This window comes from Xiphophorus couchianus, chromosome 9, assembly GCF_001444195.1.
Source record: "Xiphophorus couchianus chromosome 9, X_couchianus-1.0, whole genome shotgun sequence".
NCBI lineage: Eukaryota > Metazoa > Chordata > Actinopteri > Cyprinodontiformes > Poeciliidae > Xiphophorus > Xiphophorus couchianus.
Window position 1 is genome coordinate 19,066,359 of NC_040236.1, and position 15,069 is coordinate 19,081,427.

At 40.6% G+C, this 15,069-nt stretch overlaps 1 protein-coding gene across 1 annotated transcript; it reads right to left on the minus strand.

The window, feature by feature from the left end:
* Nucleotides 1-2,949: 2,949 nt before the first annotated feature.
* jun (Jun proto-oncogene, AP-1 transcription factor subunit) lies at nt 2,950-4,940 on the minus strand. The gene has a single exon (XM_028028361.1). It carries the CDS (start codon nt 4,609-4,611, stop codon nt 3,637-3,639), a length of 975 nt encoding a protein of 324 aa, XP_027884162.1. The 5' UTR covers nt 4,612-4,940; the 3' UTR covers nt 2,950-3,636.
* Nucleotides 4,941-15,069: the final 10,129 nt, after the last annotated feature.

Here is a 15,069-nt window from a genome sequence, read left to right on the forward strand (position 1 = left end):
GTAAGAAACGCCCCCCTGCGCTGTGACGCAGTCTTCCGAGCTCTCCCTCTCCTTATATGGCGGGGAAGGATGCCGTGTTCCGGGATGATGTCACGCTGATGTAGGTTTGAGAAACCAAATCGCATTGGGTATTAAAATACAAATAAGTCTTTGTGAAACATATTTAACTTTTGTAATTTCGTAGGTTAGATAGAACTGGGGTAATTTTAACAATTCCATAGACTTATAAACTATAAAACTTGGAAATAATTTAATGATGTAGAAAGCAAGTTAACAAGCCTATGTAACAAATATAATTTGGGAGGTTGAACTAGAAAAGAAGTATGTGTAATATGTTCATGAATAATTGTATTTATCATTTGTGTTATTGTACTTACATATATATGGGTAAGTACATATATATATGAACAATAACATGTTATTGTTTAATGGCTGGTAGTTTTTCATTTATCTAACTAAAAGCAAAATTGTTTCCCAAACATTATTGACTTGTGAAAAGGGCTTCAGGTTCTATTACAGCCAAACTGAAACTTTTTCTCTGTGCATTACCAAAGAAACATTGTTCTCACGCTGAAACACGGTAGTGGCTGCATCAAATGGTTACTTTTCTTTAGTTGAGAGTTGGATCGGTTGTGTTGGTGGGGAAATTATGAACAGCTTTTTGTCAGCTTGGATCAAAATCTTCAGATCTATCCATAACGCTGAAGAGGGATTTCATTTTTCAGCATCACAGTGACTTACACATTTATTCAAATAAAAAAGAGTTTCACCTGAAGAGACTGAGTTTTGGACCCGCCCAGCCAGAGTTCAGAGGTCATCTCAATCTGAGTGACAGGCCTGTAACCAAAAGAAATCCTAACAACCTGACAAATTTTGCATAACAGTGTGCAGATATTGCAAAATCAAGATGTGACATTCTCAGACTGCATGAAGAAGATTGAGCAATTGAATGAAAATAACAGATCTTTATTATGATCTCAATGTTTCAAAACCTGTCTTTTTATCAAGGGCGTGTCGACTCTTTGAGATTAACTAATTAAGATGATAATCTATTTTTAATTAAAGCAAAACAATCAAGGAACCACTACAGGCAATAACAATCCACCGCAAGTAGCGAGGAATCTCGGTTACAGTTTCTGTCGCCCTCTAGTGGCGAACTGGATTTATGTGAACCAGGAGGGCCTGTTGTTTTAACCCTCCTGTTATGTTCCGGGTCAAATTGACCCGTTTTAAAGTTTGAAAATTTTCTAAAAATAGTTGGAAGTATTTTTTTTGCATGAAACTTTTCCTATTTGTCTTAATAGGTGAACTCTACATATCAATTGAAAATTTATTAGTTTTACACATTTGTACCAAACCCTAGGTCTACTTTTTACACAGATACTGTTCGGGTCAATTTGACCCGGCAGTCAGGTTAAAGTGCAAAAAAAGATTAAAAAATGTCCATTTCTATATGTTTCCTTGCAGCTATGAACCATATTTCACCACACAAACACCACACACATCCATGCACACCCCGACACACACAAGCCCACTTTCTCACTATTCTCTTTACTTCACTAGGAAACTGCGAGAAAGCAGGTGTTCACACAACTTTTGAGGAGAACTTCTTCTGTTCCTGTGGACAAACTCCACCCACACTGAGTGACACTCAGCAGAAGTGGAGGGAAACATAAATACTCTCTGCATGACTCATTTATCTTGATTTTAATCAGCAGGTCAATTTGACCCTGAACAGTTTGTGTGTCTCAAGTTCAATTATAAAGATCACCCATTGAAAAAAAAAAAAAAAGTGTAATATAAAAATATTTACCAAAAATCAATTTCAAGGAAATTATAGTTTTTTTGTGTCTAGGATTTATTCAGTAAATATTAAAAATGCAAATTCCATTTTTTATGTCCAAATGAGTGAATGAGTAGGTTGTTGTCATTGATCCTTAATTTGGGAGAAATAATCAAACATCATTGCACAAATATGAATTGAAATGGTTAGTATTGGAGTTAATAATCAGATAGAAAAATGTTTTGGAGGAATTTTTTGGTTTCTGACACTATTGCATGATTAAACACTCCCCGGGTCAAATTGACCCACGAACATTATTGCTGTACCTCAGAAACGAACATAACAGGAGGGTTAAAGTATAAAAACATTACATAACTCTTGAGCGCTATACTTCTGCTGTCCTGTCAAAAGCACCTGTTTACTGAACAGGCAAGAGTATTGTGTTCCCTAATTTAAGCGGTCTGGACGATGTTTATCTAACCGAGTCTGACAATCTGACGTCCAAAACAACTAACAGACGGGCTTATACATGTTCTATTACTATGAAATATTTCGTAATAGAGGAATAGGCATCAAAGTAATTAAACTTTTGTTGTGTTTGTGCATGTAATGCTATTTTTCAAATATCTGATCATATGACCCTGAGACAGGGCAGCACATTTACAAAGTTACAGTGACTTCAATTAATTCTGTTGCGCAAAAGCGGACACTTTGGAGTTGTTCTTGAAATATTGACTTTGTTGACTTCCGAAAAAGTGAAGTTGGATCCTCGAAAGTAGCAGCGACACTGAAAAACAAAACTTCAGTGTATGTCAATTTGGTTGAGATGTTAAAGTGATTTTAGCCTGGTATCACCTGCTTATAGGGTTTGAGATAATTTAGGGATTCAAAAAAATAAACAACTTCTGTGCTTAGTCACAGAGTGGAGATCAACCCCGGCCCATCTGTAGTGTAGGCTTTCATCAGTAAGTGAGCCTGGCCTGTCAGCTGTAACCCAATCGCTGGGCTTGGATCAATACCAGCACTAATGGAATTTACCTTGATGTTCTAGGAACTAGCAGTTCTTGCAACATGTTGCAACATGTTTTATTGTTTCTGAGTTCCTGACATGGCACACCCACTGTTTTTTTTTTCCCTGTCACAAGAACACAGAGAGACACTGTTGCTTCATTCCATCTGGTTTATTTTTTTTCTCCTTAAATATCGATTAGTTTCTGAAGTGCTCAGAAGACAAGCAATAAAAAAACAAAAAACAAACATTATACAGTTTCCTTATTACAAATAGTAAACATAAGTACTCCAAGTTGATCTTATATACATATAGCAATGAGTGAAACCCCATTAAACGACTTTTAGAAAAACAAAACAACAAGAAATTCTTGAAGCTTTATCTAACTTAATTTCTTACAATTAAGAAAATGGTGTTTTGAACTGTAACTCAGAGGTCGGCAGCATTTGTTACAACTTTATTTAGCGTTGACAACACGCCCAAAAATATGGCTACAGCAAGAAAAGTCTCTCAAGTCCTAATACTGAACCTCTCCTTGTGGAAATGGCAAAGTCCATGCAGAGCTGTGGATAAATCAAGAAAACTTTCAGTTCACTTTAGTTCAGTTGGTGCATGTCCTCTCTGGTTCATGGCTGCTGTCACTGTCCCGAGCCCCATCTCCAGGACGTGCCACAAGGGGAGTGAGCGGCAGTTCATCGCCCCCCACCCCTTCCCAAGTGATCCTGTCAGTGTCGCCTCCGTATCCTCCCAAATCCCATTGGGATGTTTTTTTGGGGGAGACACGCCATCACAGGAAGCGTCCGTCTCTTTCAAACTACAGTCTCTCCTGTCTGCTGGGGTCGCCTCAGAAGGTCTGGAGCTGCTGCGTCAACATGAGCTGGCAGCCGCTGTTGACGTGGTTCATCACCTTCTGCTTCAGCTGGGCCACCTGCTCCCGCAACATGTTGGCGGTGGACGCCAGCTCGGAGTTTTGGGACTTCAGGGTCTTCACCTTATCCTCCAGCCGGGAGATCCGCTCCAGCTTCCTCTTCCGGCACTTGGAGGCTGCGATGCGGTTCCTCATGCGCTTCCTCTCCGCCTTGATGCGCTCCTGGTTCTCCATGTCGATCGGGGAGAGGGGAGGGGTCTCCCCCGGCATCTCGGGCACCGTCTGCGGCTCCTCCTTGAGCGCCGTGAGCCGCGGCAGCTGAGCCGGGGACGGCTGGCCGTAGATGGGGAGCTGAGGAGGGGGCGCGGGGAAGGACACAGCCGGCGCTGAGGTGGTGTAGCTCGGCGCCGAGACGGTGCTGATCGCCGGGTTGAACGTGTTCAAGTCCTCGTAGACCGGAGAGTCGGAGCGCATGGCCGGGGTGTTGTTATAAACAGTGGCACCGGCGACGGATGAGACGGGCGGCAGCGCCGTGTTGACGCTGGCCTGCGGAGCGGAGGCATTGGTCGTGCCCGGCATATGCTGGTGGTGGAGCTCGGCCAGGGCTCGGACGAACCCCTCCGCGAAGCCCTCCTGCTCGTCGGTGACGTTCTTGGGGCACAAGAACTGGGTCGGGGTCGGGGTGGTGGTGATGAGCCCGTTGCTGGACTGGATGATGAGCCGCTCCAGCTCCGGGGAGGCCAGCTTCAGCAGCCCCACGTCCGGAGAGGTCAGCAGGTCGCCGGCTTTGGCGCGCAGGTGAGGCTTCAGAGAGCACGTCGGGTCGGACAGGTTCAGCGTCATGCTGTGCTTCAGCGCTTTGGGGTTGCCGTATCCGTAGCCCGCGTTGTCGTTCTGGGAGAAAGCGTTGAGTGAGTCGTCGTAGAAAGTAGTTTCCATCTTGGTATACATAGAAGAAGTTTTAAAAAGAGACGCTGCTAGTGAGTTTTCTTTTTTCTTTCTTTTTTTAGAAAAACCCTAACAAACAAACTTCTCGTCCCTCTTCTTTCCGAAAAGTCCTCTCAGTGAGTAAAAAGTCTCCAAACTCAGAGCGACACAGGAATCAGAACTTACTTCTTCCCCTCACTCGCTGGTCTGTAACTGTTCACTAAGCTCTTCCCACAGTATCCACAGCTGTACTGAGTCTAAGAGTGAAAGGCGCCTCGCAGCTGCTGAGCTGCTTCTTCTTGCCTGGCTGTGTATACACTGTAAGCCAGGCAGCGTGGAGGTAAAGCTTATTTGCTGCCGCGGCCTCTCTAAAAATAACCATGAAGTCATAACCGGGCTCTCCTATTGGCTGGAGGGCGTGTCCAGGGGCGGAGTCAAACCCGCCCGATAAGGTGTGTTGCCTAGACAACCACCCAGAAGATTCTGAGTCTCGCGGTGGATTGTGGGATGAGGTAATGCGTTAAAGCAGAGCGTGAGCGCGGTGCATTGTGGGATGACGTGTTGTTTTTGAATATTTGGTTACCCGCTTTTTTGCAGTCAGTGGCGGGACTGGAGGAGCAGTTTCAGTCCCTTTATACAGCTTAATGTCACTAAGTAAATGTGTTTAATATTACTACTTATGTTTTGCTTTAATAAAAGTTTAATTTACATTATATTTGTCTTATTGTCTTTATTTTTGAACAGTAAAAATCAGGACATCAAATTCAGAGTTGGAGTAAAAAAGAAAAAAAACAACAACCAACTAAACAAAAAAAAAAAACATGGGTGGACTTATTCCTGTTACGAAGTTCTTTCAGTATTTTAATTTCGATGGATGTTGTGATGGTCTAAAGATGGAGGTCTCACATAATCTGTCCTATATGAAGTCGATGAAGTTATTGTCATTATCATGGTTGCACTGTGTAAAGTCTTGTGTAAAAGTGTTAATATTCCTGGAACCTTTTCAACTGTTGTGAAGCTAAACATAAACTCTAGTGTAATTAAATAAGTTTTTCATGATGGACAGAGCAACAAATTTCAGTGTATAATAGTGACATGGAAGGGAAATGGTATGTATTTTTTTTAAACAAACAAACAACAACAAAAAACCATAAAAAGACATGATACTGCCACCATCATGTTTTGCCATGTGCATAGTCTGTTAAGCAAATAAAAATCTGATAAATGTGGTGTGTGTTTGGATATAGCCCCCAGATGGTATAGAGCTATAGACACAGTACAAACAATTGCCTTCAGACACCTAATCTTGTTCTTCTGTTGGTTCTTCTGAATCTATTGGTAGGACAGATAAGTTTGAGCACACTGTCAAGTTGGGCTTAACGGAGGTGTAAGAAAAAATAAAACATTGTTGAAAGAAAGCATTTTCAGTTTGTCAAAAGGAATGCAGGGGAACCTGTAAACATGGAAATAAAACAAGAAAAATGCAAACCCTAAACACATGGTTCAGCTTTCAGCTTCTCTGCTCTACAAATCTGAAACAAACTTTCAGAAAACTGCAAAACTGCCGAAACACTGTGCTCTTTTAAAAACCTACCTGTTTAGAGTTGCCTTTGATTAATAATAACTGGAACACTGATCGATATGTTTAATATACTGTATAGTTGATCATTATTCCTGCTGATGGCATTTGACATAATCTAAAGTTTATTTCTTGTTTCATAATTGTTTACTGTATTATCTTTTGCCTTGTCACTGAAATGTGCCATGTACATAAACTTGACATTCAAGTGGTAAAACACGGTGGTGGCAGCATCATGTTGTGGAGATGTGATAAAGTGGGGGGATTTTAAAAACAGATAAGCAAGTTGGGAACATGAACTTGAAAATATCAGCTCAAAGCTGCACATGTTTAAACCAGCCAGACACTTGACATTTACTTGCAAGTGAAGTCGAGTAAACAAGCTAATTAGAATGTTTCCACAAACAAAGTACGCATCTCCACCGCAGCGTCTTTCCAGAGCTTTTATATTTGCTTTGACAGCAATTTGCTTGAGCGAGGACAAGAAATCTGCTTGTCCTCATAAAGATGCACACTTCCTATTATCTGTGCTGCAGTGTGTAATTAGTGGAGTGAAGTCCATTGTCCCCTGGCCTTTGGTTTGAAATCACGGGTGGTTTAATGGGAGGAGGTTAACCCGTGTGTCTGACGTGTTCCCCTCTGGTGCTCTCGCTGTCTGGGTCACCCTCTGCCCCGCCAGTCTCTCCAGCACGTCCGGTCTAAATACGTCCCCCATGAGTGTCAAGTAAATCAGTCGCCCGGCGCTGCCTGGTGTGGAGAGGCACCTAAAATCATAAAGCGCCTCTGCAGTTGGACATTTTATGGCTGCTAATGTTGTCTTTATGTACTGCAGTAAGTGTCAGAATGGTCAGTCAATAACCTGATTTCCTTTTGATTTACCTGATCTGATGTAGTTTCTTTTAAGATTTAAAGGCCAGGGAGAACATTGCTTGGCTTTATGGTCACAGACCAGGCTGCATGGGAGCAGCTTAATGCAAGTCTTGCTACCATATTTTTCTTCTTATTCCACTTTTAGTCAGTTTCATTGACTATACCACAGTTTTTTGCACTTTGGATAAAAAAAAAAAAATAGAAAGCAGAAAAACTACTTGGAGAATTTCTGATGCCTTTTTTATTGAAGAGTGTCTTCTCCAAGGCTCATAGAAGGCCAGAGGAGAATAGTCTCCTCTTTGCTCCTTGCTTTTAGCCGGGTGTTTTTAGCTGCATGTTTTGGGTCATTATCCTGTTGTGATATTTAAATTAAGACTTGTTTCTCGGAAAAAACACACCATGCCCAAGCTCTGTAGAGTCTTCTTTTTTTTTTTTTTGTATATATATATATTTTCCATGGTTGTCTTTAACACAGAACCCCACAGCATTTCAGATATTTTATGCAGAACGTTTCATTCTCAAAGCTCACACTTATAAAAAAGTGACCACAAAATGGAAGTCTGCCAAAGTCATTTTATGTCTAAGAGTGCATGAGCAAATTAACAGAGAGCAACCCTACTGATTGAGTTGTGCGGGAAGGATTTCCTGCTGTTGTTGGATCCAGGGCCTGGACATTTGGTCGCCTATGAGTAGTTATTCTTTAACTGCTTCTGGACCTTTTGTGTGCATGTTTTCACTTAAATTCTCTCTTTTTTTTACAAGCTATATAAAAGAGACAATTACACAGCACTGAAACGAGTTCCACTTATTTGCTGACTCTGTGGTGCTTTTTGTTATTCACAGTTACTGAATGTGTCTAAATTTTCACAAGGTTAACTCCTGGTTTTCGACTCTTTCCTGCACAAAAAATAAAATAAAGAGACAACTTTACTTTGCACTGAAAAAATACAATGTTGGAAACTATTAAATATTTGCAAAAAACAAAAACAATTTTAATTCTGACCAAGCACATTAGTTACTACTAATGTCACATTTTCTGTTTACTTAATTAGGATTAGATCATTTTAGTTAAGTAAATTCTGAAAAAAAGGTTGTAGTTGAACTATTTCATTTAAATGTCCTTAGCAGTCAAACTTTTTTTTTCTATTCATAAATATCTGCTCAATAATAGTAATAAATAATTAACTAAATAAAAATCACACTTTGCTGATTGAATTCCAACAGTTTGCTTCATTTGTGCCGCTGCTTATTTTCAAGACTGAGAATCAGCGCCGTGTTTTTGAGCATTGTGTTCCCGCTCCGCTGCATCCCGAGGTTGTTCACTCAGTCTCTGTTGTCTCGACTTTAACTTTTTCTCTCACCAGTAAAAACCTCCTGCTTCTTCCCTCCCCTGCGTCTTTCACCTCTTTCACTCCCTCCGCTTTGACATGTTTCTTTGCTATTTATCCCTCTGGATTTCCCCCAAAGTGTCCCTCTCTTCTGTGTCTCCCACACACTTTGCCTCCTTCTTATCTCTCTCCTCCTCCTCCTCCTCTTCTCTGGCTCTCCTTCTCATCTTACTCCTATCAGCTGCCGTCCAGGCTGCAGGATTTCCCTTGTGACGGAAACAGGCTGCAGCCTTATTGTATTGTTTCAGCCGTTCTTTGCAGTAAAATCTCACACAGCTCTGCTGTGCTTGTGTTTGTACCAGAAAGTTGAACTTGTGCATTAGCCAAATCGCCGCAAGACACATGGCAAAGGTGACAAGCGATGAACCCAATGAAGTAATAGGAAGAAGTTTGCTTTTCGCTCTGAATCAAACTCTGGGTTAGGATTATGGAGTGAGTGAGAGAGAAGAAGATGGACTGTCTAAAGCCCAGACTGCGCTGAAAACACAATAGTCTTACCCGGCGTGAATGATTGTTGTTTCAGCTGTTATGCGAAAGAAAAAGAAAAAAAAAAAAAAGCCCTACCAGATGTGTGTGTTGGACCGGACTGTATGCAAACACACACTCTCACAAGTTGTATGTGTGACCTTGATTTCATTGGTGAAACGGGCCTGTTTTTATCACTGCAGGTACATTTGTAATCTGTCAGCAGATTTACAAATGCATTCGCACACAGTGTTCAGGCCGCCGTGACCAGCTGCTCACTAACATTTGAATCCAGTACAAGTGAGCTAAAACTAATTGGAAAAAGAAAAAGAACTCTTAAAGATATGCACTGATAAGCCAGAAAGTCCTGAACACCCACCAAGAGACCAGCTGTTCAGTCCAGTCAGAGCTCTGACGCGGTAAATCTCGGCTCTCCTCAAGGCTCCGGGTTTGGGACTGTTCCCATAGATCCTCTGGGCGTCTGTGTGGGTTTGGTTTACTTTGCCTCCACGTCCCATCAGATATATAGTTGTCTGAATTGAGGAGTCATACAAACGTTAAATTCATGAAGGAATGATTAGACAAATGGGTGGGCGGTTTAGCATAGGAGCACAGCTTCTTGTCCAACCTTCAGCTGGATTTACTTGTACTGGACCATATTTGGAGCAGAAATACATCAGTAGCTGGTGTCAAAACATCCAATCTGTGAAAGAGTTCATTTGGATTTTGGTCCGTGTGAAGGCAGATAGTAGCTAATGTAAAAGGAAGCACTGTGCAAGAATCATTCAACATTTTATTTTTTCCCCCTTTGGCGGAATGTTTTTGTTTTCTGCTTTAGCAACTTCTAGTTCTATACATCTAAGCCTATCACAAAAAGCAATAAATCAATTAATCGCATCATAAGATAAAATCATTTGATGCTGTTGAAAAGCCGGCATTTTGAAAAATGCAACAAACATTTGAAATCCCTTATAAAGTAGTTAATTTGGACTTTTTCTTTTTTACTAATGTCTTACCTGCCACTTTTGCCTGTTTGCCTTGGCTATGCTGAACAATTAATCATTTTTAAAATGCAATATTGGTTACATAATCTATTTTAATCATTGTTGCTTGTGTTTGTTTTGTTTATTGATTTTAGATACATGAAATGTAAAATATGTTTTGATCTTTGACATCAAAATGATGTTGGTATGCTAATGCCAATTATTATATTAGCTGAAAATGGTCTCAAAATGACAATATTATTGTTTATCGCAATAATTTCTGGGACAATGTGTCGTGTAATACTTTTGAAGATTGTTTACATTATTTTTAATATTTGAAAAGAACAGCTATGATTGCTTTCAACCTTTTTGCATAGATAACAAACATCCTACACTACAACATAGAGTTATGTTCAATAAATTAGAATATCATTTTGATGATTATCTGTGCACATTTAATAAAAACATGGCATTTAAGGCCAGAGTATTACATCAGACCAATAAGAAAAACAAAAATGTGGGCTTTATAAACGTGTTTAATACTGGCCTAAAGGTTGTTTTTGTCAAAATGTGTTTTAAACCAGAGTGAGAAGCAGATCTAATTTACTAAATGAACATATCAAATGTTGATGTCATCGCTCTACCTGCATCCACACCCACTAATAGCAGTAAGTTCATGTGTCACCTGCAGTTCACTGACTGGGTTACATTGCCATAAAGAGGCCGTGGTTACTGTGACACGGTAACCACGTCATTTTTGTATGACTGAAGATATCCAAGGAAGTTTTCTTTCTAAAATATGCAAGGTCGTTAAATGTTAAAATTGATGTGTACCTAATGTAACCACCAGTGTATAGTAATTGGCTTGCTTTTCTGTCTTCGGCTTGACCACAGCTTTTGCAAAACCTCCACTGCTGGCTTTTGTGCGGCTCACACAAATCCACTCTAACCGTATCAATAAACTGTGGTCATTTTTCAATAAAAAAAAGGAAAGACGAGAGTAAATGACAAACGTCCCTCGTTCGTGTCTGGATTTACGACAAGCTGTAAAGCAGAGAATCGTTTAATTATAATTCACATGGAGTGAATCTCAGGGAGTGATGTCTCTTTGTTGTTTGCATCACTAAGTGTAGGATGAGTGTTTGATGCCCGACTTTGACGACGCAGTTTCGGTTAGCGTTTTAATTCATTTGCCCATAAAAGTCAGCACTATTTCCCGTCAGCCTCCCTTGCTTCTGCCGTGACACACGGTTTTATTAGCTTTGACAATTAATCGCAGCTAACTACCCAGACTAATCCCAGATTTATTGCTCAGAATCATATGGAATATTGATTGTCTCTTCCTCTTTTTGACCCTCCCATCTTGCTGTAACTCACTCGCGGGTGTATGATGACCTCATTGGAACAGGGTGGCAACGGCACAGGGCTTGCCCCCCCCAACCCCCACAGTTTCAGGACACAGATGCTGTTTTTATCATGGCTAAAGCCAGAGAGAGACTCCAGCGAGAGGCTCCCATCGACTGGGTTTTGTATGTTTGTGGGGCTGCTTGTCTGCATTCATTTTTATTTGTTGTCTCAAAGTAATTCAATCTGGGAGAGTGAGTCTGGGCCTCATTATGTAAATTAAATAATCTCATCTGAAAAGAAATGCAGAGTGAGCCGCAGCAGGACACATCAGTGAGCACAACCTGGCACAGGGACATATTTAGCCAAAGTAAACGGGCCTTTTTTGACAGTACATAGCAGGTTGTGTGTAGGCAAATATGTGTTAATGTGCATAGACTCTGGGACCTGTGCCTTTGCGCTGCCTGTAACATCGAGGTGTGTGTGTCACCAGGGAAAATGATCGATAGCTATTAAAAACCACCAGAGCCTGGGTCCAGATGGAGGACATGTGTGTGTGTGTGTGTCTGTGTAGGGGTGTGTATGTGTCTGCTTTGCCATGATCTAGTGCTGTGTTTGTACAGGTGGGATACTATATGGCAGCAGCGCTAACCTGTTCCACTCCATTTACCCCCACAAACCAGGGAACCATACCAACCGCACACAATGTGTGTGTTTTAGTATGTCATTTCTGTGTTTGTGCCGTTTGTGTGTTCAAGAGGGACCGGGAGGTTGGCAGCGTGTGTTTGGACTTGCTGGTTATTCTAGCCTGGCTTTTCAGAGGCAGTAAAAAAAATAAATAAATAAATGGGGGGGAAAAAAGGAGCAGAAGGGGAGGAGAGTGACAGGACAGAGAGATTGTTTTCGACTGTGCAGCAGTTCCACTAAATGAAGGAGATGGAGGCTAAAACACGGAGGAAGAGAAGTTAGTTCTGTTGTTTTTACTGAAGAGGAAGAGGGCTTATCGGAAAGGCTGTGATATTCATGATGCGGCTCACGGCATGCAGAATATTTGCATAAATCACAGTTAGGCTTTCTGGGATACAGATAAAGTACAAGTGGATCTGATCTGGAGGAATCTATGAAAAATAACAAACTGTTTTGTTCTCATCTTCTCTTTTACTTTCTCTCTTGCTGACTAGAGTACATGAACACAGTCAATCACATGGAAATTATCTTCACTCAGTCCTTTGAGACATCTGTGAAACCTGATCAGGGATCAATAGCACTGTTATGATGCAGCGAGAGAAGGTTTCAGGCTCTAATGATTGTCATGCCGTTGGATTTTAGATCTGAGGAGGGGAAGCAGCCTCCAAGTGAACATCACTAATGTTCATTTGAACTGGTCTGACCAACTCTGTAAAGCAGGAATGTTTTTTAGCCGAATATGGGGCCAAAAGACAGAATTTTTGTCTTAATACAATGCCGTGGTAAAAAGACATCAGCTATGACTCTGCAGAGTCTGCAGATGATATTTCTGAGAGTGGACATTTCAGTAAATTCATCTATGAAATGAAAAATCTCAAATTCGCCAACCTCACATATCCATTGTCAAGCATGGAGAGATGATGGTTGTTCCTCCACTGTGGTGTGAGACTGAAAAACTACTTCAAGTTAAATTTTTGCAAGTGATTTAGAAGGTGGGCTTAGTTTTTCAAACACAGGCTTTCCTGTGTTTAACAAATTATTATTATTATTTGTTAAATAAGTGATAATAACAGTGTAGAATGTGATGTGTGTTTTTGTACGTTTGAAGCTAAGCAATTTTAAAGGACAAGATCACTTTTAATTGAGTTCTAGTTTGTGAAACCCTATCCTGAACGTGGACTTTCTTCTTAATATGGATACATGGAAATAATATGTGTTCATTTGGAGCTGATGAAGCTGATTTTGTTTTTGTTTATTAATCATGAACGGTGACTATAAAAGCATGGTAACCTAAACTGAAGATAATAAATTGCTTTGGTTTAGTATTTTCAACAGAATAACAAATGTTTAGTGTTTTTCTACATTCTGCAGATACATACCTCAAGAGTCTCTTTACTACTCCAAACAGCTAAAATAAAAAGAAAAAAAACTAGCTTTTGTTTTCATTATTCAAATGTTTGCCAAAAGTGCCTCCAGTTTTTATTTTCTATTTTGCTTTGGTAATTGGCCATGACTTGCATAGATACTGAAAGTTACTAGAGTCTCGGAGCTGGTCATGTGTATTCCATCGCCCTATAAGATGCCATTTAATCACGCTGATGTGCTTATTGTCAGATTTTATGGTGACACCTGAAACCTACATGGAGCCCGGTTGTAGAGTTTCTTACAGCGTGCTTGTGTGTGAGGCCGCGAGCAAGAAAACGAAAACTGCTTTCAGAGAACAATCATTTCTTTCTTGTTAGTCAGATTTCTATGAATGGATCCCAGGCTGTGTGAGACGTGCTAAGGCGGGGCTGAGAAAGAGCAGGCTGCTTCTCTGAATCTTTAGTTATTGCTGTATCATCCTGTCCCTACAGTACATCTGAGTGTTTCTAATTTTTGTCTCTTCACTGGAGGAGTCTTTAAAACATAAGAAAGTTATTTGAGCTATGCTGTAACGAGGCCAAATGCAATTACTTAGAAATCCATCTGAAATCTTGTGAACTAAACCTCCATGTGGAAGTTACAGCAGCTAAATCTGAGGTTGATGAACTACTAGCATTTGGGTTACCTTTATTGGTACTCAGAAGATATTCTGTTGTAGATCATTTACCATGAAAATCTAAGTGGCTGAGTAAGAAGAAGAGTTGTCCTACAATCAAAAGCTGTGGGTTCTATTCAAGTCTCTATTTCTGCCTCGTGTTCATGCCCCCTTGGGCAAGGCACATAACCCAAACGCATCAGTACTCGTTTGTGAGTGCTGTGGAGTGAATGAGACTCGCGGTGTAAAATCTTTGAGGAGTTATGAGTTTGGTATTCCTTCAGTCGACTCATTCTCTGAAACACAAACTACCTGAGATCTGTTGAAATGTGTTGACACGGAGTGGGGTGGTTAAAGTCAAATCAGGAAGTCAAATCAGCAACCTGTTCCTTTCAGAACAACCTGATAGGAACAGGTTGAACAGCAGCTTTGCTTGTATAAAAAGAACTGATGATTTCAAATTATAGCCCAGCCCTTTGCTTTAGTGAATTCAGAAAGCTACAAGCCGCGCCCTTTTGGTTCCACAGTCCCGGAGCAAAACAGAGTGCTCTGAAAACACACAGGGCCCATGACCCCCACAGATCATTGACTCACTTGTGTGAAAGTGAGTCAATGATCGTGCCCTGAAAGGGGATTTTGATTAATTGATTAATTCATGGGAAAACACATAAAACTCAGCTTAACCATGTTTCAATTTTAAGTCAGAAATACAGCAAGATTTGTTAATTGCTGCGGTCAGTGGCAAGCTAACTCAATATAAGCTAGCAATTTCTTTTTTTTTGCATTCAAGGTATTCGAACAGTCAAGGAACGTCTTTACAAAGAAAGTTTTACAGTATTACATAGAAGACACTAAAACTCAGAAGCACAAATAAACATTTCATTAATAGAGTGATTAGTGTATTTTCCTTAACAAAACACTACCAAATGACATTTAGATTGCTGTCTGCATGTTTTTTATCAAAAGACTAGGCCAAAGCCCTCTTACAAGGCATGAACCTTGTTTGTTGCAGATGAAGAGTGATGCAGTGTTTGGTTACATGTTCAATCAGACCCTAAGATGATTCAGGGTGAAAACAAAACGTGGACATTGTGATGCTGTGCATTCAAAACATATTTTCTTTCTTTAAACACACACCGGCCATGT

What these genes read in the sequence shown, in the direction of transcription:
- jun (XM_028028361.1), bottom strand. Translation starts at nt 4,611, where the DNA reads ATGTATACCAAGATGGAAACTACTTTCTACGACGACTCACTCAACGCT.